The sequence below is a fragment of the Peromyscus leucopus genome, chromosome 5 (genome assembly GCF_004664715.2).
Source record: "Peromyscus leucopus breed LL Stock chromosome 5, UCI_PerLeu_2.1, whole genome shotgun sequence".
In the NCBI taxonomy this organism is placed as follows: domain Eukaryota; kingdom Metazoa; phylum Chordata; class Mammalia; order Rodentia; family Cricetidae; genus Peromyscus; species Peromyscus leucopus.
In genome coordinates, this window is record NC_051067.1 from 76,882,727 (window position 1) to 76,907,248 (window position 24,522).

At 36.4% G+C, this 24,522-nt stretch overlaps 1 protein-coding gene across 1 annotated transcript in view; it reads right to left on the reverse strand.

Annotated features, from left to right (window-relative positions):
* The window catches only part of Itfg1 (integrin alpha FG-GAP repeat containing 1), a 144,125-nt gene that overhangs the window by 41,457 nt on the left and 78,146 nt on the right, over positions 1-24,522 (reverse strand). The window contains exons 9-10 of the mRNA XM_028893960.2: positions 10,595-10,689; positions 8,128-8,300 (exon numbers count right to left, since the gene is read on the reverse strand). Coding sequence (XP_028749793.1) covers positions 8,128-8,300; positions 10,595-10,689 — 268 coding nt within the window. The remainder of the gene's footprint in view (positions 1-8,127; positions 8,301-10,594; positions 10,690-24,522) is intronic.

Consider the following 24,522-nt stretch of genomic DNA (forward strand, 5'->3'; position numbering starts at 1 on the left):
GAAAACAATACAATGAACAACAACTCCAAGACCCGGTTTTTTGAACAAGACTCACAGACCTTTGGACTACCTAAGCAAAGAAAGAAAGATATGATTCAAACTAACAAGACTGGAAACCAACAGGAAAAACTTTACAACAAACATTAAAAAAATTTTAAGGGAATACTATTTGTACTCTATTAATTTGGAAAACCTAAAAGAAATGAACAAAGTTCTAGATTCAGCCAAACCACAAAAATTAAACTAATAAGAGATGAATAACCCAAACAGACATATACCAAATGAAGAGATTGAAAAAGTAATAAAAACCCTTTCAACCATGAAAAGTCCAGAGTTAGATGGATTCATAGCATAACTCGATCAAAGATCTTCAGCCAATCTTCTTTAAACTATTAAAAAAAAAAAAAAAATAGAAACAGAAAGAACAATCCCAAACTCCATAAAAGGAGTATCACTTTAATACCCAAACAAGGTAAAGACACAACAATAAAAAGAAAACTACAGGCCAATTTCCCTGATGAACATAGATTTCAAAATGCTCAAAGAAACACTTGCAAACTGAATACAGACATATACAAAAAAGATTATCCATCACAATCAATTTGCCTTTATCCTTGAAATGAAGGGATAGTTCTACATATGCAAGTCAATAAATGTAATAAGCTACATAAATAGATATAAAGACAAAAGTCACACAGTGATTCCCTATGACCAGGGCAAGCTTGGCCAGGTGTAGTAGTTTGAATGTAATTGGCCACCATAAACTCATAGAGAGTGGCACTATTAGGATATGTGGCTTTGTTGGAGTGGGTGTGACCTTGTTGGAGGAAGTGTGTCACTGTGGGGGCAGGCTTTGAGGTTTCTTATGCTCAAGATACCATTCAGTGTCTGAGTCCAATTTTTGTTGCCTTCTGATCAAGATGTAGCCAGCACCATGTCTGCCTGAATGCCGCCATGCTCCCTGCCATGATGATAATGGATTGAACCTCTGAACTGTAAAGGAGTCGCCACCTCAATTAACTGTTTTCTTTTATAAGAATTGCTGTGGTCATGCTGTCTCTTCACAGCAATAGAAATCCTAAATAAGACAATGTAAAACTGTAACTGTAACAAAGACCATTAAATTATACATTTTCAATACCTACATTTTATGGGATGTGTATTTACATAAAAAATGTGTCAGACAATATTAGAAAACATTAATAAAGTAGATGAAAAGTATTAAAAAAAACCACAGTATAGAGAACACCATATATTCTTTTAAGTTATGAATATATGTAGCTTACCTAAGCAGATAGTGTGTTATTACATAGAAACCTTAGAAAATACTTTCTTCACACTCAAAAATGCTTTAATACAGACAGATAAAATTCAGCTTCTCTGATGTCACTTGCACTTGCAATGTATAGTGAAGTGCAGTGTGGTGATATTCCAGGCAGCTGGCTGTTTCTGTCAACTCACATTTTTTCGGAAGTCGATTGTTTGCACTTCCTGTTTTACTAGGTAATATTATTTCCTTCTTTGGTCTCTAAGGGAGTTGAAGATTAGATAGTTGTAGTAACAATTTTCCTTGTTAAGAAATTCAGAAAAGAAACTCACTAAGGAGGTGTAAAGTTTGAAAGACATTATAAAATAGTTTCCTGTTGGTAATACAAGATAGAATAGAAAGTGAATTAGGTACATTTTGAACTAAGCAAAATAGATAATGGAATATTTTCTCTGAATTTGTCAATGCAAATGGACTAGACACTGTTGATGTATTTACTGCTTGTATATATTGTATATAGTTATTGTACTTATTGTATATAGTTTTTCTTATATTAGTTATAATTTTAAAAATTTTTATTAATCAAAAAAAGAGGAAATGTGGTGATATTTTATTTGTGCGTTAATAAATAATGCTTGCCAGGAGATCAGGGGGGAAAGGCCAGCCATTTTAAGTAAATAAAATCAGGTAGCACACACTCTTAATCCTTTAGCAGGCAGGATCTCTGTGTGTTCAAAGCCACTGGAGGGAACACAGCCAAGTGTGGTGACACACGCCTTTAATCCCAGTACCAACCATGGAGATCTGGAAGTCTTTACAGACAGACAGAAGTGACAGAGCTGCGTAGGAAGAGGAAGTGAGGTAGCTGGGCTAAGATAGCCAATGAGAGGGCAGAACAACAAGGCAATAAAGGCATGGGTAGACAGGAAGTAAGGGGCATTTGGAAGCTGCAGAGTTGGTGAGGTAAGGTTGGCTGGTGGCTTTCTCTGATCTCTCTAAGGCTTTAACCCAAATTTCTGGCTCTGTGTGTATTTAATAAGACCATTTAGAAATTTGTCTAGAGTATAGCCATTGCTTAAACAGAGAAATGTTCCCGTAATAATAGTGCCATAAAAGTAGCCAATGTCCCAGTAAATATCTCAGTGAATTCTTCAACTACCTGTCAGATTAATTCCTAAGTCAACTATGCTTGCCTTCCCCAGAACCAACTTCATGACAACTCTGCTCCCTAGAGACTCAAGAGAAGAATGAGCATGCTATTTTTGATACATTTTTGAAAACATCATGTGCTTGACATAATTCATGGAAAGATAATTGTTTCTGAAACTACATAGTGATTTTAATATCTCATCAATATACAAAATACCCTCAAGTGAAGTATTCCTCAATTGATGGGAAAGGTGATTTCACTGAAGTATTCTTAAATCTGGAGATGGACACCCAAGATTCTAAGATTTTCTTGAATCATATGTATATTTCAAAAATTTTTCAGTGAAGTATTTATCCCAGAGAAGTGAAATTATTGAAAATTGTCAAAACTATATGTGACAGGAGCTTACTCAGAATCAAAGTTAAAAGTAATCTGAAAGGTCAAGTATTATCACTCTCATATTACAAAAGAACATAAAAACAATGGCAACATTTTGCTGAATTTCGGACCTGTCATACATACTACTTCTTACAATTTTCTTTATGTCCATTCTGCCAGACAATCTGTCTGGGCCTTGGTAAATGCTATTCTCCCTCTGTAGTACAGCCATATTTTGTATTCAAAGGTAAGTTATATCTTTTCCTTCTTTTTTCTTTCGAGACAGGGTCTCAAATATGCTATGTAGCTGAGCATGACCTTAATCTCCTGACCCTCTGTCTCCCAAATACTAGTAAGATGAAAGAAATGTGTCACCATATTCCATAAGCTATTTCTAATTCCTCTAGATCCCATTTACATATCAATTTGTCTCAAGTCTTTCTAGGTCATTGTCTCCACAGTACTGGTTAGAGGAAGGCAACCATATCATGCCACTTGAGTGTGCGTCTTACACATTTAGAATGGTGCTCAGGGAGGCTAGTACTAACCTAATGATTGCGGCATGCTTGGCTTCCAAGGGAGGAGGACAGAGATGGACCACTGTCTTTGAGGAAGACAAGGAATCAGGGTGGTTAGAGGGAGTATTCTGACAATAATAAAGTCTTAACAGAGGCTTTAGCTATTCTGCAGGGGCTCTTTACTTGAGTGGCTCTTCAGAGTCCCAGAGGGCTTAAGATCCTGCACTGACTGGGTACAGAGGGGAAGTATATCACTGGACTAGATATCCCAGACAGTGCTAGTACATTCGTGCTGTCAGATAGGCAGGCACTTACTTTCCCACGGGTTCTGAGACTATGTGCTGAGTAGCACATCACTCAGCAGACTGCTTATGTTCTATTTGCTGGGTACAGAACGAGGATGCCTTGTTTAGTTTGATCCTTACAGTCTTATGAGGTACAAAATATCACCCCTGCTCTACCTGTTGTGCTTATAAGGCTATGGCTGAGAGGCATTAAAATTTTCCATAAATAATGTGGCTGGCTTTCAACATCTATGCTTTTTCTATTATCTTTAAATTTTACATAGTTTGCCTTTAGTGAATGTTTACCAAGTATACACAGTTATTCAAAGGTTTAGGCCTAGAAGATTGTAGGGGCCAGTGTGGATGGAGGACACCAAGGAAACAAGAGCTTCTAGACACAACAGGACTGCTGCACATATGAACTCGCAGACTGTGGCAGCATGCCCAGGGCCTGTACAGGGCCAAGACAGACAGGGTTCATCTTGAGAGCGGAAGAGGACACAAGCACCCATTCCTAGCCTAGAAGCTATCTCTAATTGATAACAGCTCACAGAAGAACAGTTAGTTTTCTCCATAGAGTCTCAGTGGGTATACAAACTAGACTTAAGTGCAGGCCATATCCATCAGTAGATGGTAAACACAAAATGAACTCAAGGTATTTTTGGATTTTTTTTTTTTTTAGTCTCACAGTGCTTTATCTGGGCATCTTTCCTTTTCCCTTTCCCCCCTTCCCTCCTCCCCCTCTCCTCTCTCTCTGACTCTCTGTCTCTCTCCTCTCTCTTTCTTTCCTACCTTACCTTTACCTTACTTCACAAATCTTTTGCTTATATTTATGGTTTCCAATTTTTTTAATATTTTTTTTTTTTTTTTTTGCTTTTTTTGGTGTGTGTAATGTGAATATGTGTGTCTCAACTTCTGTATGTGTTTCTTGCGCTTTTTTTCTTTGGCTTTCTTTTTTCCTGTTTGTTGGTTTTGTCCTTTTTTGGTTTGTTTTTTTTTTTTATTTTATCACCATTGATATTTTAGATCCCTATTAGTATTCTAATGAGAGAGAGTAAAGAATGTGGATTTTGGTGGGTGTGGAAATGGAACTCTGGGAGTAGTTGGGGGAGGGGAAACTGTAATCAGAATATATTGTATAAAAAAATCTATTAACAAGTTATAATGTTTGGCCCAGTCCTGGTTTCACTTTTGTTGCTGTGATAAAATCTCCTAACAAAAGGTAACTTAGGTAAGTGAAGGGTTTACTGGGTTATAATTCCAGGCGACAGTCCATCATTATGGGGAGTTAAGGCAGAACTCAAGCCATTAGAAACCCCACATCCCAGAAGAGCAGAGAGAAACACATATATCCATGCTGTCTGCTTTCTCTGGCCTCACTGTTCTCACTCTTATTTCGGCAGGGATCCTCTACCCAGGGAATGGCAGAGTCCTCCTGATCAATCCCTCACAAGATGTGCCCACAGACCAACGTGACCTAGATGATTCCTCCACTGAGGGCCTCTTTTCAGATGACTCTAGGCTGTGGGAGTCGACATTTTAAAAACTAATCATCACAGGTCCACTGAGGCACACAAAACCACACTAACTGCTGCCCCTATTTTATTAAGTTCAAGTTTGATAGAATGCAACAAATCAAGAGTACTTGGTTAAGAAGTGATGCTATGAATTGGGAATGAAATTTAGTAGTAGAGTGATTTTGTAGGGTTGATCCTCAGCACAAACCAAAAAAGAGAGGGGTGGGGCAGGCTTGGGGGGAAGAGGAGGGCAGGAAAGTTGGAAGGAGGGTAAGACACTGACACATGAGAAGGTTTTGTTCAGTATATACAAGAGAATAAATCTCAGTTCTGTCTTATTTACTTTTGTAACAAAATAGTTACTCAGTTGAGCAAAGACTTTTCTAGAACACAGTGAAAAAGAAAAAGGGCAAATAATGTCAAAGGGTAGGGGCAGAAAAAAGCAGAATAGATCAAGAAGCCCTTCTAATGAAAGCTTAAAGAAAAATTAACCAGAAGACATTAAAAAAAGGATATTTACATTGAGATATAATTGGACCCACCACAGTAACCTTGACAACACTTGGGTGAAGCACCAGTCCAGGACCTTAGAAGAGCACAGGTGATCTGCACCAGAGTAATAGATTACACAAGGTTTTATAGCAGAAAAAGTGAGTGCTAAGATTTAATGGTAAATTAACTTTAAGGAAAATAAAACGACTTTTAAGACTGGGAAATCTCAGAGAATAGAGATTTTTCTAGGGAGATACTTGAGAATCCACCCAGAAAAATGACAAACATTTTTTTAAGATTTATTTTATTGTATGTGTATGAGTATTTTGCCTGCATGTATGTATGTATATATGCGTCACATGCCTAGTGCCCATGGAGGCCAGAAGAAAGCATTGGTTCCTTGGAATCAGAGTTATAAGTAGTTATGAGCCACCATGTGGGTCTCCAGAACCAAACCAGGTTCTCTGTAAGAACAGCAAGTGCTCTTAGCTGCTCAGCCATCTTTCCAGTCCTCCTTTTTCCAAAAAAATTACATAAATTTAAGAAAGAATGAAAGACAATTTATAATGCTAACCCAAGAAACTAGCAAATCTTGAAATTATGTGTAAATAACTGTAGAAACAAAGTGGGAAAATTAGTCAGTAAGTGAAATGCCATCATTAGGAGTGACTCATGGATAGAGAACTAGTAGTATGTCAAAATTATTGACTCAGGTTGTGATTTCAATAGTTCCTTAAAAATAACTTTTTGTTGCATGTTTCAAAAATATGATCACTGTAACAAAGAACCAATAATGTAGGCTACGATATTAAAAATAGGCTATTCTTTTTAATAACATTTGAACAGTTGGAAACACTAACATGGTATGTGACATAGCAAACCACAATTAATTTTGTCAAACAACCAGCAAACATTCCCAGGAAGTATATGCATGAGATACTTACTGTGTAATCGTTGCAGTTAGGAAGCTTGTACATTTCCCATATCCATTGAAAAAATAAAGCAAAAGTTTTCTTTAAACAGAAACTCTGAGTTATTTGGGTTACTAAGCTTGCTTTGGAAATTAGGAGTTTTGTTTTGTTTTGTTTTGTTTTTGTTTTTTACTGTAAATTCAGTGTGTGTCATTTGATTAGTTGTGGATATCATCATTACAAGCCAAAAGTTAAAGAATTCAGGTTAAATATTTGAAAGCTTAAAAGAGAAAAATTGACAAATAACTTTTAAAGGAAAAATAGAAATTATTTGGATGATCTTCTAAGGATGAGAAATCAGGCTTAAAGAATTTAAGTTGTATTATTTTTGTGACTACAGCTGATGCTCCATAATAAAGCAATTTTATGTTCCTTCGTTTTTGTGAGATTTTATGTTTTTGTTCTTCTCTTCAAAAAGGACAGGTCTTGCTACACAGTCCAGGCTGTCCTGGAATCTGTGATCTTGTAGCAACACCTTCCAGGTAGCATGTTTTCAGCCACTGTATTGTTAAAAAAGAGTGATGCTCATGGTTCATTTGTCCACACACATAGAATAGAGAGCACACACACATTAACACAGCATGAAGACTGTGCCTGAAAAAGGTTCTGTAAAATTAACTTCAAATTAAGGGTCTTAGATGAATTTAAGTTCAGGTTACTTACAATTTTTCTAAAAGTATTTTAGAGGTACTCATTCATGGTGTTTTGAGGAAAACAATGAAATAATGTTTAGATGAACTGTGGGTAAGTAGTACAGGAAAGATTACCTCTCAAGGAATACAACTAGTTGTAAGATGAACGAAACAAGAGGAACTTAGGGGTAGCTGCATTCTTGGAAACTGGCAATACTGGGCTAATTATGAATTTCAGCTTATCTTCTAGTATTTTTTAAAAGAAAAAATTTGCCACAGTGTCCAAATCACTGGTTATATAATGAACATAGTTACATACCTCAAATATATATATATCAATAATCATGTTGGGAATTCTGGTGCTTTTAGAAAACAAGTAATAATAAGGTAATATTTACTTAAATAGCATTGATATGTACAGAGTATCTTTCTAAATGGCTTGTCCATTTATTTTTACCTCACTTATGCCAGAGATATAATTATTACTCTCATTTCATACTTCATGAGTTTAGGTGATCTGTCCAAGGTCATACAGACAGTGCTGGGCTGAAATGGAAGTCTAGCAGCAGTTCTTAACCGCCAATCTTCAGTCTCAAAATGTACTGTCATTCATCTTTAGAAGAAAAAAAAAAAAAAAGAAAAAACAAAACTTGAACTTTCAAAGGTCAAGTTTTGCTGAATGAAAAATAACTTTTCATTTTACAGTGAATGTTCATCTTTTTTTCTATAGTAAAATGAATCTGTAAAAAGGATTTTTTTTCTAAGTCATGGAATGAGTTCATGGCTCACACAAGGAACCATGAGCTGAGCCCATCAAATCCTCCCTGGAGAGACTGTACCAGATTAAGTGCTGTCAGTCACAAGTTGCTGTGGTAAAGATATTTTACAAGTGTCTGTCATGCAACTTACTGTCCATACCTTCCAGATGTATTCTTTAATATGGCCAGAGCATCTGGGTAGCCATCCATGTTGTAGTCTCCAACATGAAGGGTGAGTGGAATTGGGATTGATGTTGGTTGTTCTTCATGTGAAAAAGGCACAAAGCCCCAGAGTGTACCCTTGTTGCTAAAATCCTGAAGCACAGGTACCCACTAAGGATTAAGAGGAAAAAGATTAATCACTATCACTTTAGGAAAACAGTCAAAAAGGAATGATTTATTAAAGTGTTGAAGACAGCCATCATTTTACTTCTTCATCTTTACACAAGGATAGGCTATTACAATTTACTGTGATACTTTGATGTACATGTAAGACACTGGGAGAACTGGTCTTCCATAGGCTTTATCATGAGCATTTTTGCTTGAACAGCACACAGCCACAGGTCCCTCATAACAGGCATTCAACCTTGGGAATGAAAAGCTCCGTCCTCACCTGACAGGCACTGCACAGACAAGGAGGATGAGCTATGACAACCAAAGAGCTAGAAGCAAAGGTTTCATAATGCTTCTTATTTCAATAGGACCACAATGAAAAGAACAGGTTGCCTTTAAAGTGAGCTTCCTCCCTCCTCTTCTGACTGTATAGCTCTTTTCAACCTTTGATAAATTAATATAACATTAAGATCTGAAGAGTAGAAATCATGGCACTAACATTACAGATGTGCCCATGTTCCTTTTTAGAGTCACTGAACCTGGACATGTCGTAAGTGGAAGCAGGTACAACTGACTTCACATGGCAGGTGGTCAAACATTCCTACACATGAATTTTTCCCCTCACAAGCAGCTGATCAATTTTTATTGTTGCAAACTAAACTATATTAAAAAATGGCTTCTTTAAAAAAGGATGGTCTAGCAAAAACAAAAACAAATAACAAACAAACAAAAACTATCACCAACATTTTATAAATTTTCTTAAAGTGTAATTTGCCATGGGAAGAGGGAAGACCCTTAATGATAAAGACATTGGATACATTCATTTAAGGAAAAAGCATTACTTTATATTTTGTGAACTTTAAAAGATAAACATTTAAGTAATTTCACCTGATTTTGAAAAAAAACAAAACTGTTACATTTTGCAAAAAATCTAGAAATTTCTTTTAAATTGTTACAAATTTCTGAAGCAGGGACCAGTGTGGGGTTGTATGCCTTTAATCCTAGTGCTCAGGAGGCAGAGGCAACTGGATCTCCATGGGTTCACAGTCAGCCTGTTCTACATAGTGAGTTTCAGGACAGCCAGAGCAACACAGGGAGACCCTGTCTCAAAACACAAAACAGAAAACAAAACAAAAACAAAACAAAACCCAAACCAAAACCAACAATTAAATAAGCAACAACAACAAAATCCAATAATAAATCAGAACCAACCCCTGCCCCCCCCCCAATTTCTGAAGAGGTATATGGTTTATGAATGAAGGGTAAATACATGGTAGATAAAGTGTTTCTGTTAAGATAACTGTATTAAAACACTTTTTACTCAATTGGGCATCTATAACACCCATCAAAGAACTGTGACGTTTGTCTTATATAGGTAACTATAATTTTCTTTCTTCCTCTTTTTCTCCCCCATTTTTCAAGATAAGTTTTCTTTGTATAGCTCTGGCTGTTCTGGAACTCACTCTGTAGACCAGGCTGGCCTCAAACTCAGAGATCTGCCTGTCTCTGCTACCTAATTGCTGGGATTAAAAGTATGCGCCACCGTTCCCAACTAACTATCTAATTTTCAAGGGTTCTTATTGTATATTTTTATACCTATGAACCAATGATGGATATTTTTATACCTATAAACCAGTGATGGGAAGTTTCTTGAGCTAGTGCTTTAAATGATTCACAACTATCCAAATACAGTCAAAGATAATAAAATACTTCAATGATTTTTTAAAATGCTGAATATATAAAGATGTGTTTTATTAAGTTGCTGAATATAAAATGTGATGTTTCCTACTCAAAAGGGCTATAAAAGTCAGCATGATATCCTATGATTTATTAGTCCCCCAAGAAAATAAAGCTGCCTAACTCTAAAAGTGTCAGGACCTATTATTTCCATATCAATCCTCCACTGTGACTCTCATGATTCTAAACTATGAGGCAATGGGCAAAAAGTCAGCATGAGAAATAGAATGGATTTGCACATGGAAACAAAAATGGAATTATCTTCCTTGTAAGTTTTTATTATAATGTGCTTTCTATATTGCTGTCATCTAAAATGCTACATTTAATTTAACTACAGGATCTAGAACGGTGTTTCCTCACCAAAAGTCAACACATCAGCATTTTCTACCCCAATGAAAGAACGAAAAGATTTAAATGTATTTTACTTAGGTAAAGCGAAGAATTCTATAATGTAATTTTGGATTGTATTCTGTTCTGCTTCTTTAGACGTATTTTCTAACGTTCAAGATTTTTCAAGAGTATAAACATCGTTTATAGCATCCCCAAAGCTGACATACCTGCCCTGTTCCGGATCTCATTAAGTATATGGCACTCTTCTGACAGTCTTTATCTTCACAGCCTGGTAGCAGGTGATCCATGTGTCCATCTCCATCTGTCAAAAGGAACTTCAGGAGTCCATTAACAGTCCAGAATAATGTCTTCATGTGTGATAGTTAAAGCTCCTATTTGTTAAATGATTCTCCCAATCCAGACAAAACCAACAACTTGACAGATGGCTTTATAATAAAGGGGAACCATTAAAAAACAACACTCTGGTCCTTGTCACTTACTATCTAGACTGTATCTTACTTGTTTTAAATTGCAAAATTCTTTGTGGTTAGACATTATTATATATAATTATTGAAGTTAATCCTGATTTAAAATCATTTTAAAACTTATTCAGAATTATTACTATTAATTATTATTTTGGTTTGGGGACTGAACTCAGGGGCTTACACATATTAGGTAAGTGCTTTTACCCCCGAACATAATCAACTTTTTAAGAGGTAGTTTTTGATTCTGCTATATAATTATCTATATTGAGACAGAAGACACACATGTATGCACACAGTAACTTTATTATACAGCCATTTTAAATATGGAGGATGTATATGTAGCTTTAAATGCCTTTTAGCCAGCATGAACTTCAACTCATGAGTTACAGAGTTTTCTGTTCTTTGGCTTCTCAAAGCGTCCATATATTTTCATCAATAAAGACACAAATGAAGGGAATACACTCACTGCTATGTCCAACTTCCATGTACTGGATAGCTATGAATGTGGTCCAAAACACAACTGTTAACTAATTAAAACATTTAGAGACAATTTGAAAAAAAAAGGATTTGATCACATAGTTCTTGAGTGTGAACTTCAGAGATAATAACATCAGGCTGCCTGGCACGGCTTCTTTACATCTGACTGGATTTTTGGCAAGAGTGCTACTATATACCTTCTGAGACAGATACACCAAAGGCCCTGAAATCACCTCTTTTGATGCTCCCTCATACATGCAGACCCCACTGTCTGGGGTTTTAGAAAGCTTGAGGGCCTTTAAATTTAAATTTAAAGCCTTCTGCAACTGTAGTAATTTAACCTCTAAATTTGGGCATCTTTTGAGCTCCTTTAACCACTAATTTCCTTGCTATGAGTTACTCTGTCATTTCACTTGGGCTCAATGTAGTATGGTTGGCTGGAAATCAACAGATTATCAATACAGATACAGCCTTCATTGTATAGAGATATATGAAGAGAAGTATATGACTAAAACAAGCTTAAAGCACCTCAAGATTTTATTTGAAAAAGAAAAGAAGTTAGGCTGCATGGGATGAAGTTCTAGCCAATGGAGCTGGACCTTAATAAAAAGTATGTTTTTTTTTTTTTTTTTTTAAAGATTATTCCAGTATTTTAAAGCCATTCAAGGGGTAGTAAGTATTAGAAGGCACCTCCTCCTGCTCTTCTCTGTTGTCTTCTACAGGGTCAGTCAATGTGTTAGTTTCCTGCATATCTTTATATAAATAGAGTATGTGCTTTGTAGTATATTCTATACAGTTTGGCTACCTTGAAAATTTGATAAACCATGTCTACTTTTAAAAAAATGTTTAAAAATTTAAAAATTATGTGTATGTGTCTGTGTATATGTGCATGTAAATGCAGGAACCCATGGAGGCCAGAAAGAGGATGTCACATCACCCTGGAGCTACAGGCATTTGTAACCGTCTCAGGTAGGTCCCGAGAACGGAACTTGGGTCCTCTGTAAGAGCAATACACTTTTTCAGTTGTCTATTGTTATCTTCAGGAGTCTGTGTACAGTCTCAGGTTGTTATCTTCAGGAGTCTGTGTACACTCTCAGGTTTCTCTTGCTGCTAATTTATAGTCTTATCCCATCGTAACTGGATAGAATACAACCAATTATTTCAGTATTCTTATATTCAATATTTTGTACCCTGCTATTTTAGAGATGTTAGAAATAAAATCAGTCTTAACAATAGTTAATGGTACATGTAAAGGCCTCAGGGGAAAAAAAAAGCCAAACCCCAAATCACAGGAAGTTCACAATTCACAGAAAGAAATCATTAAGACCAGGACAAACATTCAATAAATGAAAAACAAACAACAACAACAAAACCACACAGAAAATCAACAAAATGGTTGGTTCTTTGAAAAACCCTTAGCCAAGTAACCAAATGAAAGAAAAGATAAATTAATAAAATTAATGAATAAAAAGGGGACCATTGAAGCATATACCAATGAAATACAGAAAATCATTAGGTCTTATTTTAAAAAGACATAGTCAACTAAATTGGAAAAATCTAAAAAAAAAAAAAATGATGAATTGATGCACATAGCCTACCAAAATTAAACCAAGATGAGATAATTCAATGAAACTAAAGCAGTAATTAAAACTCTCTCACCTAAAAAAGTCTAGGCCCAGATGGAGTCACTGGTGAATTTTGCTAGACCTTAAAAGAATACTAATGTTTCTTAAACTATTTCATAAAACAGGAAAGGGAGGAGTGTGTCCAAGCTCTTTATGAAGCTAATATTACCCCTTTACCAAAACCAGACACAGATGCAACAGAAAGAGAAAATTACAAAGCAGTTTCTCCAATGAATACACATGCAAATATTCTCAACAAAATATGTGTAAATCAAATTCAAGAACACACCCAGAAAATCAGTATTCATTATTCTAATAAAGTTGGCTCTATTATAGAGATGCAGGAATAATTCAACATATAAATCAATAAATGCTATAAATTGGACTCAAGGACAGAAATACCATGGTCATCTTGATACACTCAGAAAAGACTTTTGACAAAATCTAATACCTCTTCTTGATAAAAGTCCTGGAGAAACTCTGAATGAAAGAAACATACCTCAGTTATATAAAGGCTATATCCAACAAACCTATATATAATATTATATTAAAGTTGGAAAAATTTAAATCATATCCAACAAAGTCAGAAACAAAGTAAGACTTTCTACTTCCTCCATCTTTATCAAACATAATACTTAATACAAGAAGACGTGTGAAGTCAAAGGGCATCACAAGGGAAGGAGATAAGGCAGCCCTATTTGCAGATGGGATGATTCTACAAGCAAGAGACCCCAAAGGCTTTAGGAGAAAAAAATCTTAGAGTTGCTAAACAGTTCAGCAAAGTATCAGGAAGATTAGCATACAAAAAGACAAACAAACAAACAAACTTGATAGTTGGTCTAGTTTGAGTTTCTTCCTGAGAAAACACTGACCCAAAACAACTTGGAAAGAAAAGGACTTATTTCAGCTTACAGGTAACAGTGCATGAATGAAGGAAGTCAGGGCAGGAGTTCAAGCTAGAACTAAAGGAGAAGCCATGGAGGATTCTGCTGTGGAATAGTCCTTCTGTGCACTGTGTGAATATATGTCTCTATGATGGCTTTAATAAACAAGTTGACTGGCCAACAGCTGAACAGGATAAAGTTAGGCAGGAAAGTCAAACTGAGAACAATGGGATGAGGAAGGGCGGAGTCAGAAGAGATGGCAGCCAGAAATGGAGGAAGCAGGACATGCAGAAAATGAGGTAACAAGCCACAAGTCACTTGGCAAAGCATAGATAAGAAATATGGGTTAATTCAAATGAAAGAGTTAGCTAGTAACAAGCCTGATCTATTGCTGAGCATTTCAAATTAATATAAGCCTCTGTGTGGTAATTTGGAAGTGGCTGCTGGGACAGGAAAACTCCACCTACAGGACTCTGCTTGCTGGCCCATACTTAGCTAGCTTTCTCACACTCAGGTTTCATATATGGCTGTTTCCCAACTCAACACAAATGTTCAAAATGCCTTAGCACAGTGGCAGCCTGAAAGGCAGAAAGTTTGGTTTTGGTAGTTGGTTTTTATTTACATTTCTGTTGATTTTAATCCTTGATATTCAAGAAAATCTCTACCAAAACATTTTACACACACACACACACACACACACACACACACACACACTCTATAAAATGAAGAAACGAAGATCAGTGACTTTACATGACAAGAACACTGTAAAAACACCTAAGAAAAGTACTAAATAAACAGACTATTACAAATAATCAAAAAGGCAACAAACCCTGGAGAAGACGAGAATCAGTTACCGCCATTTCTAGAGGTAATACTGAAATGTTCACTTTGTAAACAAGAATAGCAGAAACAAAAGCACAGGGCACACAGAGAACAAGAGAAACAGTCTCTTCAGTGAAGCAAAATGAAATCACAGAGGACACCTTGGTGGAAGCCTTACCACTACATTTACCAGATTAAAAGTGTAAAAACATGATCTGTAACAAGTTCAAAAGCAAAGGAAATATGACCATGAACTGGCTGCTATTAAGAAAACAACATATGAACAAGATGGTATCAAAACAAAGATTGTAAAACAAATATTCTGGAGCTGATACAGTACAACACATGAAACAAGAAGTTCAACAGAGAGTGTATGAGGGTCAATGGCAGAGAGTAGTAGTCACGACAAACAACTGGTAAACCTGAAGACAGCACAACTGACATTAAGTGTGATGGAGTCAGGTAAGCAGACTTGAAAGGTCCTGTGAGTCACTATTAAGTGAATCAATATCTGTCTGGTGACAGAGAGAAACAGCTTGACATGAGCAAGGAACACTTAATAAACTACTGATTGTCATCAGAAACCCTAGGGGCAGAAGATGGTCACAAAACAGAACAAAACATGGGTTGAGAAGATGGTTTTGTTGGTCAGGACTTGCTGTAAACGCATGAGGACTAGAGTTCAATCCCTAGTACTAATGCAAAAGCTGGGTACGGTGGCACAGAACATTTGATTGACATAAGGCAGAGCTAACAGTAGATACTTCACATGAAGACTCTTAAATCAAAGGAGAAAAACAGGGTTACTGTGAAGAAAAAATTTCTTGATAAGATAAAACTAGGAGAAGACAAAGAGAAATTTTGTGTATTTATTATTTAATGTTTAGGAAAGAGTGTATTCAGATATAGTTAGTTCCTGGTCCCAAACAATGAACAATAATTTAGAAGTGAGCTATAGCTAAAAGTCTGCCTGAATTCAAAGGGAAATTAAGGAATTTCTTTCTAGGAGCCTACAATATGTAGTAGAAACTTAATAATGGGATGAATTTACACTGATGAGAAAATAATATTTGATAATAAAATCTTTCAAAATGGCAATCTCATCCCAAGACAAATCAACACTCAGTGAATTCTGTAACAGAATCACTTCTGCTTGGGGTTTCCCCACCCCCAGAATCAATAAACTAATAAATACATCGAGAACTCTATGTGTATCATGTTTCTGAAATGAGTAACTTCAGAGAATTTGGTCATATAGTATAAATCTTTTCTAAGATTAAGGCCATTAAAGGTGTAAGAAGCAGAAAGAAACATTATAAAAAACCCCATGATTTTAAACCCTTCAGATCTTATTATATAGCTGAAGCTCACTGTTGGCTGCCATCACTGAGGATGATCAGGCACACATCTTAGGAGCCAGTAAAGAAGAAGGAGAGTACATGATACATGAAAACACAGCTGATACAGAACTAAGCATCCTTTCCCATCTCTGCCACTTTCATCCTAGCCCTTGAGTGTGCTTCTTCACCTCTGAATCTCAATTGTTCAGTGGAATAAATAATATTTCTCACCCCAGAGAAGTCTGGAAAAATCCCTTGAATTACATATACAACACTCCTTCACATCCCTAGAGATGGGTTTGCTCTGTTTTGTCTAGGTTGGTTTTGAACTTGGCTCAAGTGTTCTTCCTGACTCAATCTCCCATGTAGGTTGGTTTATAGCATTGATCACTATGCCTGGCTTATAAAAATTTTCTTATAAAATAGTTCTTGATATAAAAGTATTATTAATATGAAAGAGAAGTAAATAAATATTTGCATATCCTAAATTCTAGATCCTTTCCATGTTACTGATAAAAAAAGCTTGAAAACTTCCTTTTAATTAAGTCGTGACTATTAGTACTATGGGGCAATGTGATGACAGGCCATAGCAGATTAAATACATATAATGTCCATTCATCTCTATGCATGCTATTGTGGAAGGGAATAGGAATATGGAATGTCTTTGTGGAAGCTGCTAATGGAATAGAATGCTCTGGGCAAAAGGAAAGTGGCAAAGGACATTTTCACCCATCCACCTACCCTGTCACCATTAATCCAACTCACCTACCTATCCAATCCTCTCTTCAGTGGGTGAAAGTTAAGCAGAGGACTTAAGTACCCACCTACATCCAAGAAACAACACAGCTCTGATCTTCCTAATTATTGGATGAGGCATTTATACAGAATGAAAACTGCAGAGTTGTAAAACGAAGAAAAAGGGTAATCACAAACAGCCAAACTTGTTTGAAAATAGCACAGGACATTTAGTTCCTTCATAGCATTCAGACTTCTATATTCCTCTGACTGAGAGCAGGGAATTCCTCTCAGGTATAATTTGCCAGAGAGAAATGCATTTCACCATCTTCTTCGATGTATGAATCTATTAGGTCTAAGAATAGACAAGGTGTCTTCAGTAGTCACTATTACAGTGCTGTAGAAATCAAAGAATGAAGAGATTGTGAAGTTCACAGGGCACTGAAATGGGTTGTTATACTAATCAGAGTGGAATTATAGTGATACATGTTCAATTAAGTGGTGTTATACTACAAAATATTGAAGATATCCATTAAATTATGAAATATGTGCAAGAGTGTAAAAGACATCGTTATTCTGTAGAAATTTTATATTCAAAGGGATAATTTTGCATTCACACTAATAGGCATCACTAAAACCAGTTAAATGTGCAGTAGTCTGAGACTGTGTAATTAAGTCTGAGGTATGGCTTTATAAAAAACTCATTCATAAGTCAAGAATTTATCATATAAAAACCTACACATAGGTTTCAGGGACACTGGGGTTCCAGTTTTTTCCCTAAAAATATCTAACTCAGCTTTAAATGCTGAGTATGTATAAAAAATTCAAGAATCTAAAGTAGTAATTTTATAATTCTTACATAAATTTCTCTTAGTGTCTTTTCTTGTTGCTACGATTAAACACCTAGATAAAAGCAACTGAAGAGATAAAGGGTTCATTTCAGCTCACAGTTCCAGGTTCTAGTCCATCAGAGTATGGATGTCACACCAGCAGGAGCTTGAGGAAGCCAGTCACATCGCATCATATATGGAACAGAGCAATGAAGGCATGCATGCCAGCACTCAGCTGGCTTCCTCCACTTTTATCAGTTCAGGATTCCCTGCCTATAATTAATACAGGTTGTCCCACATTAATTAACAAAATCAAGACAACCATTCCCAAGCATGCTCAGAGACTCAGTTCCCAGATGATTCTAGACTTTTTCAAGTTGACAATTAACACCAGCCATCACAATTACCATTTCCAATAAAAACATTCAAAGTATTTATCAGACCCATAGCTGGCATCTAAGACTCATCATAATAGATGTCTTGTGAAACTTTGTGCTACAAAGTAGAAAGAAATTCTGGGACTAATCATGCTTGCTATGGGAGTGAGGCTGCAATCTGCAGTGACATGGAATGGGAATACTGATGAATTACATTTAGTATTTGTTTCAAGACTTCTCTAAGAATACTTCTTAATACTTCTTTAAGAAAAACTTCTCTGAGCACTTCATTTGCCACATGTCAATGTATATAAATGTAATGTTTACTAAAAAATTATAATAATAGTATTATTACCTTTCTTTGGAGTGATAGAGGGAGAAATGTCTGAAAACAAAATTGTCAATTGAAAACAAAAAGATATAAAAGGATATTAAGAAGCTGTATAAACATTATTTTCTATTAAAATGTTAGTAAATGCTGAAGGTAACATGTTTTTCAGTGGTCAGAACTCAAGAATTAGAAAAATGAAAATATGAAGACTGGTTTTTCCTAATTTCTTCTTCAGAACACTTGTTACGTGCTACTCACCTCTCTATCGCTCCCCCACCCCTCACAATGCTCCCTGTTTACTTTCCTGGTCTCTACAGTTACTCTAGGTTATGAATTCATATGTGAAGACTTAAGAGCTAAGAGGCTCACATGAGAGGGAAGATAACATGTTATGTTTGTATTTCTGGATCACCTCAACCAGTATGATTTCTAGTTCTATCCATTTACCTGGCTAGACCCTGGAGAAGGGTGTGTTCTAAATAGTTTTGATGAATTACTTTAAGCAAATGAAAAAGTTCCATTGATTAACTAATTTATTTTTAAGAGTCAAGCTCAAATTTAGTACCTAAAACTCTTCAAATATCATCCTAAGGATCCCTGATGCCAAAATGCTAAGGGATCTTTCCAGAAAGGGAGGGGTAGGGCAAAAAATTTGTAAGAGCCAGAAGAACAGTGAGTTTGTGGTGGAATTGTGCCTCCAAGGAATATCAGAGAATCTATTCCCATAATGTTTGTGATGTCAATTCTTCATAATAAACTTGACTACATCTGGAATTAAGTAAAATCCAAATGGAGGGCACATCTATGAGAGATTTTTGTTTAATCTGAAGTAGGAAGAGCTACTTCTAATACAGATCTTGAGGTGGAAGACATTCCTTTAATCTAGATCATTTAAACTGGAAAAATTCACCTCTAATCTGGGTCACACTGTGGCTTCATCTCAGCATCCCGTTCTTCTCCACATCCTATTAGTCAGAGCTATTAGCCATAACCAAGCAGGGCAGTGGTGGCGTATGCTTGTAATCCCATCACTTGGTAGGCAGAGCTAGGTAAGTCTCTGTGTGTTTGGGGATACAGCCAGTATTGAATACACATGCCTTTAATCTCAATACTAATCATAGAAAACCTGGAGGTCTATACAGACAGGCCGTGACGAGGCAGTCATGTGGTTGGGTTTACAACCAATGAGAAGGCAGAACAGAAACACTATGAAAAAACAGACACAGGAGGTAGCTCTGGTTCAGAGAGGCAGGACCACCACAGGAGGAAGGGTAAGGTTTTAGCTCTTAGCTCTGACCCCCAGGCAACTTTATTTATTAACATACAAATAACATTTTAATACAAATAAAATATCACCATATCACACCTTCTGCTGGAAAGCTTGTATAAGGACATGGAAGAAGAAAGCTTTGCCTGCCATTCCTTCACTGGCATAAGAGCCTATTTCTTTGGGATTCCAGTATATACTGAAGACCAGCTGAGATATCCAGACTCATGAGATTGAGCAACTACTGGATTCTTGAACTTTCTGTCCATAGCCAGACATTGTTGGATTAGCTGAACTGCAGCTCATAAGTCATAAATACCCACCTCTTTCTATACATAAAATGCATATATATGTTATATATATAATATAGATATTCATTTTATAAGTTATTACTGTAGAGAACCCTGACTAATACAAAGTCTAACCAACATAATCATGAACTGAACAAGAACAATAACAGATATACTAATGTGGATGGGAAAGCCTAGGAGGGTTCAACCCTGCCCAAAGTAATGTGGAGTGGGAGAAATAGTCTTTCTCAGGGAAGAGCACACCATTTGTTTATACAATCCTAAATGATCAGCCCTGAAAGTATACATATAAGTAGCATTATACAGGCTAAGCAGGTAATATTTATGTATTTATGAATATATGCACACATACATCATCAATTAATTAAAAATGAGGCATGATTTGAAAGAGAGGAAGGGGCAGTATATAGGAGGTCTTAGAGAGAAGGAAGATAAGGGGAATATGATGTAATTATAATCTCTAAAATATTATTTATAAGCAGCATTGATCCAGACTTGACAGAAACAGTAAAAAGTAAACCACACCAATAGAGCACAGTTTTGTGGGTTCAACAGGTGGGATGTAAGGCACGTTAGATAGAGAGACTAGATAAGGAAAATAGGGTCCACAGTGTTGGGCATATGTCTTTCAATTTTGAACACAGTGGTCAAGGAAGGCCTCCAGGAAATGGTGACATTTTAGTGAAATCAGAAGGTAGTAACATAGTAAACAAAGAGGAGATCTAGAGGAAGAGAATTTTATAAAGAAGGATGAGAAAGGGCAAATGGGTCAAGAAGGGACTACTTGAAAAACATCATGAGGCCAGGTAGCTGGAGAAAGTTACAATAACAGTTTTGGTGAGGCAAGATGCTATGGACACAGGCTCCTTCAATGACCTGCTACCTACTGTCCACCTTATAGAAGGCGATGAAACAAGGCTTTGCTAGTGGTTAAACCTAGTGGGTCTCCAGAGCTTATATCTTGTTTGTACTACATTTGAGTATTTAGCAGACAATTTTAATGTCTAAAAAACTATGTATAAAATTTGTCAAAAGCAAGCCGGGCGTGGTGGTGCACACCTTTAATCCCAGCACTTGGGAGGCAGAGGCAGGCGGATCTCTGTGAGTTCGAGGCCAGCCTGGACTACCAAGTGAGCTCCAGGAAAGGCGCAAAGCTACACAGAGAAACCCTGTCTCGAAAAAACCAAAAAAAAAAAAAAAAAAAAAAAAAAAAAAAAAAAAAATTGTCAAAAGCATACATCTACTTGAATGGTACTGCTATGTAGACAGCTGTTCCAGCTAAATAACAGAAGTCATTTTTTTATTTTAATTTGATTTCACATCTAGTCCTTCAGTATGTGTTACCAACTTTGTCTCCAATATACCAAATGTGAGCATTTCTTTCTACTTCCTAGAATTGTGCTGGTTCCACTTCATCCATAGTCCTTGAATGGTTTACCACAGGTTCTTTTTCTTTAAGAAATTATTTTTTATTCATTTTATATATCAATCAAAGATCCTCCTCTTCCCTCCTCCCAACCCTCCAGTCTTCCCCTCCCAACCCACCCCCTATTCCCTCCTACAAGAAGGTAAGACATCCCATGGCGAGGTACATTTTTAGTAGAGGCAGGTCCAAGCCCCTCCTCCTGCCTCAAAGTGTCCCATCATAGATAGTGGACTCCAAAAAGCCTGCTCATGCACCAGGAATGGATTCTGATCCTACTGCCATGAGGTCCCTTAAGCAGATCAAGCTACACAATTGTCTCGATATGCAGAGGGCCTAGTCCAGTCCCATGCAGGCTCCACAGCTGTTGATTTAAATTTCATGAGTTCCTACTAGTTTGGTTTGGTTGTTTCTGTAGGTTACCCCATCATGATTTTGATGCCCTTGCTCATAGAATCCTTCTCTCTCTTCAATGGGACTCCTGGGGCTCTGCCTTTACCACCGGTTCTTTTAACTAATCTGGAAATTTTCAAACTCCTTACCATAGTCCATAAACCCATATAAGTTCTTGCCAAGAGACGGTCTTCTTTTTGCTCTTTGAACAGCAAACTCATTTAGCCAAGTCTTGCTCAAATACAATCTCTAAGCAGTTACTTCAAGTACCCTTTATCAACTTCTCATTTCAGTACCCTGTTTTAGCTCCTCACAGCTCTTTCCCTACCTTTCAAATATTTTTACTTTGTTTAGATCTCTTCTTCAATAGAACTTAAATTTCATGAGCATATGTTTCATTCATGGCCAAATGTCAAATATATGAAACAGATTTAATCCACATGACAGGCACTCAAAGACAATTTTTTGAATACATTAATTAACATCTTGTACGTAGTTTAAACTTTTCATTACAAAATGAGAAAGAAGCTAAATGGAAAAAAATCGGAACATGATTTTAAAGAACATATTGAATTATTTGATTGAACCAATGCCCATACAATTCATCCAAAGAAAATAAAAGGTAATCAGATTCTTTGGCCTCATCACTTGATAAGTTTGTCCATATTATACTTATTAAAGTAACTGCATTTCTTGAAAAGTTATGACTAGTGATTAAAGTGATACATCAATAAATTTAAAAATTAATATCTAAGATCTCCAAGATTTTTCTGATTTTGATGATCCTCACTGGAGTTCATTACTTTCATTTTGTTTAACAATATCAGAAAATAACGAAGCTATTTAACAAGAACCACCAAATTTCAACTATAAGAATTAGACAAATAAAAACAGTATTAACTTGAAAATTTGTAATTAAAGGTATCCTTAAATGAGTCACATAACTGTACCCAGAACATCCCCTTTACAACTGCATTTAAGATACAGTTATTGCTTGTCTACTGATTGTATTTGATTTTTAAAATTCTTTTGTAAGAGAGAATAAGAACATTCAGGTGCTAATTAACATATATATTAAATATAAAATTTAAATCTCTATACATGGTTTATCTGACTTCTTATTCCCCATCAAGCAACAACAAGAAAATTTAATTTATAAGACTGGTACTAAATGACCTGTCTGTAAACCGAGGGATGTGAGTGCTCTAAGTGTTGTTTTGATATAATCCTTTCTGGTCTACCATGGTTAACCAGAAATGAAAAGAAAATTTTTACCAGGCATTATATAGATTTCCTAAGAGAACCTTATGGTGACAGTTTCCTAATACTTCTTAGTTATCTAGTATGGTAGGTACAATGGTATCAGATTTGGTGCTAACAATAAACAGTGCTATGTTTACATTGGTGGGTATTTTCCACTGTGTTAATAACCTCATGGATAATAAAGTTTCTGTTTTACTAGACCCTTTAGATAAGATGCCTGGAGACTAAGACAACAACATGGGTGCTTCAAAGTCATGTCTAGTTCTTGTTAAAGAGCTAGGTATCAGATACTATGATGATCTGATACATGAAAATATTAGATATGGATATATAATATATATTGAGTTTTGAAGTGACTCCATATTAGAAAATATCAATATCCTACATAGGGTTTTGTTTTTCCTTCAGCTATGTGGCCATGTGTTTGTTTGTTTTTTGAGATAGGGTCTTGTCTTAGTCAGTGTCTATTGCTGTGAAGAGACACCATAACCAAAGCAATCCTTAAAAGAGAAAGCATATAATTGGGGACTTGCTTACAATTTCCGAGGGTCAGTCCATTATCGTAATGGCAGGGAGCATGGTGGCGTGCACGGCACTGGGGCTGTGGCCAAGAGCTACCTCCTGATCCGCTGGCAGTAAGGCAGAGAGATACTGGCCTTGGCATGGGCTTGTGAAACTTCAAAGCCCCACCCCTAGTGACATACTTTCTCCAACAAGGCCACAATAACTAAACCTTCTAATCCTTTCGAATAGTGCCATTCCCTGGGCCTCTGGGGGTCATTCTTATTCAAACCACCAGAGGTCTCATGTGGACCAGGGTGGCCTCAAATTTACTAGCGATATAGCTGTGGATGACCTTTACTTTTGTATCCCCTGCTTCTACTTATCAAGTGCAAGGATTGTGGGTGTGCACCAACATGCCTGCTTTTTGTGGTGCTAGTGACTAAACCAGGGCTTTATGCATCTCAGGAAGCCATTCTACCAACTGAGCTAAACTCTCAGCCCAGCTACACAGCTTTTCCTTGACTTTTCACATTAGATCTGTATTACATACATATGAAATTAATACATTTTTCTCTAAATCTAGCCTTATGTAATTTTTTTCGTTGGAAAAATATACCTTATTTCTACCAAGTATTTGTTTTATATAAGTTAATAAAGAGAGACTTATTTGAAATTCTATAATTTGATATTCTGAGACTATGTAGGAAGAGACAAAACTAACATTAGCATGTAAAAGGCAGATACAGATGAAATATAACATGCCTTCCAGAGCTGAGCACAGCAGTACATACCTGTAATCAGAACACTTGGAAGGCAGAGGCAAGAGGATTATGGAATTCTGAGGCCATATATAGCAAGTTCATGCCAGCCAGGGCCACACAATGAGATCTAGTCACACAACAAACTAGAACAACAAAGCGCCTTCTAGAAGACACACTTTCCACAATGACTGCCCACTAACAGAGGCGAAGACACAGCACTTTCCCCAGTGCCCACTGGCGGCTGCCATTTACTACATGATTTCTACAGCTCAATAAGGGCCGACCGAGTTCTACAAATGGTAACCTTGGTAAACGTAACACACCACT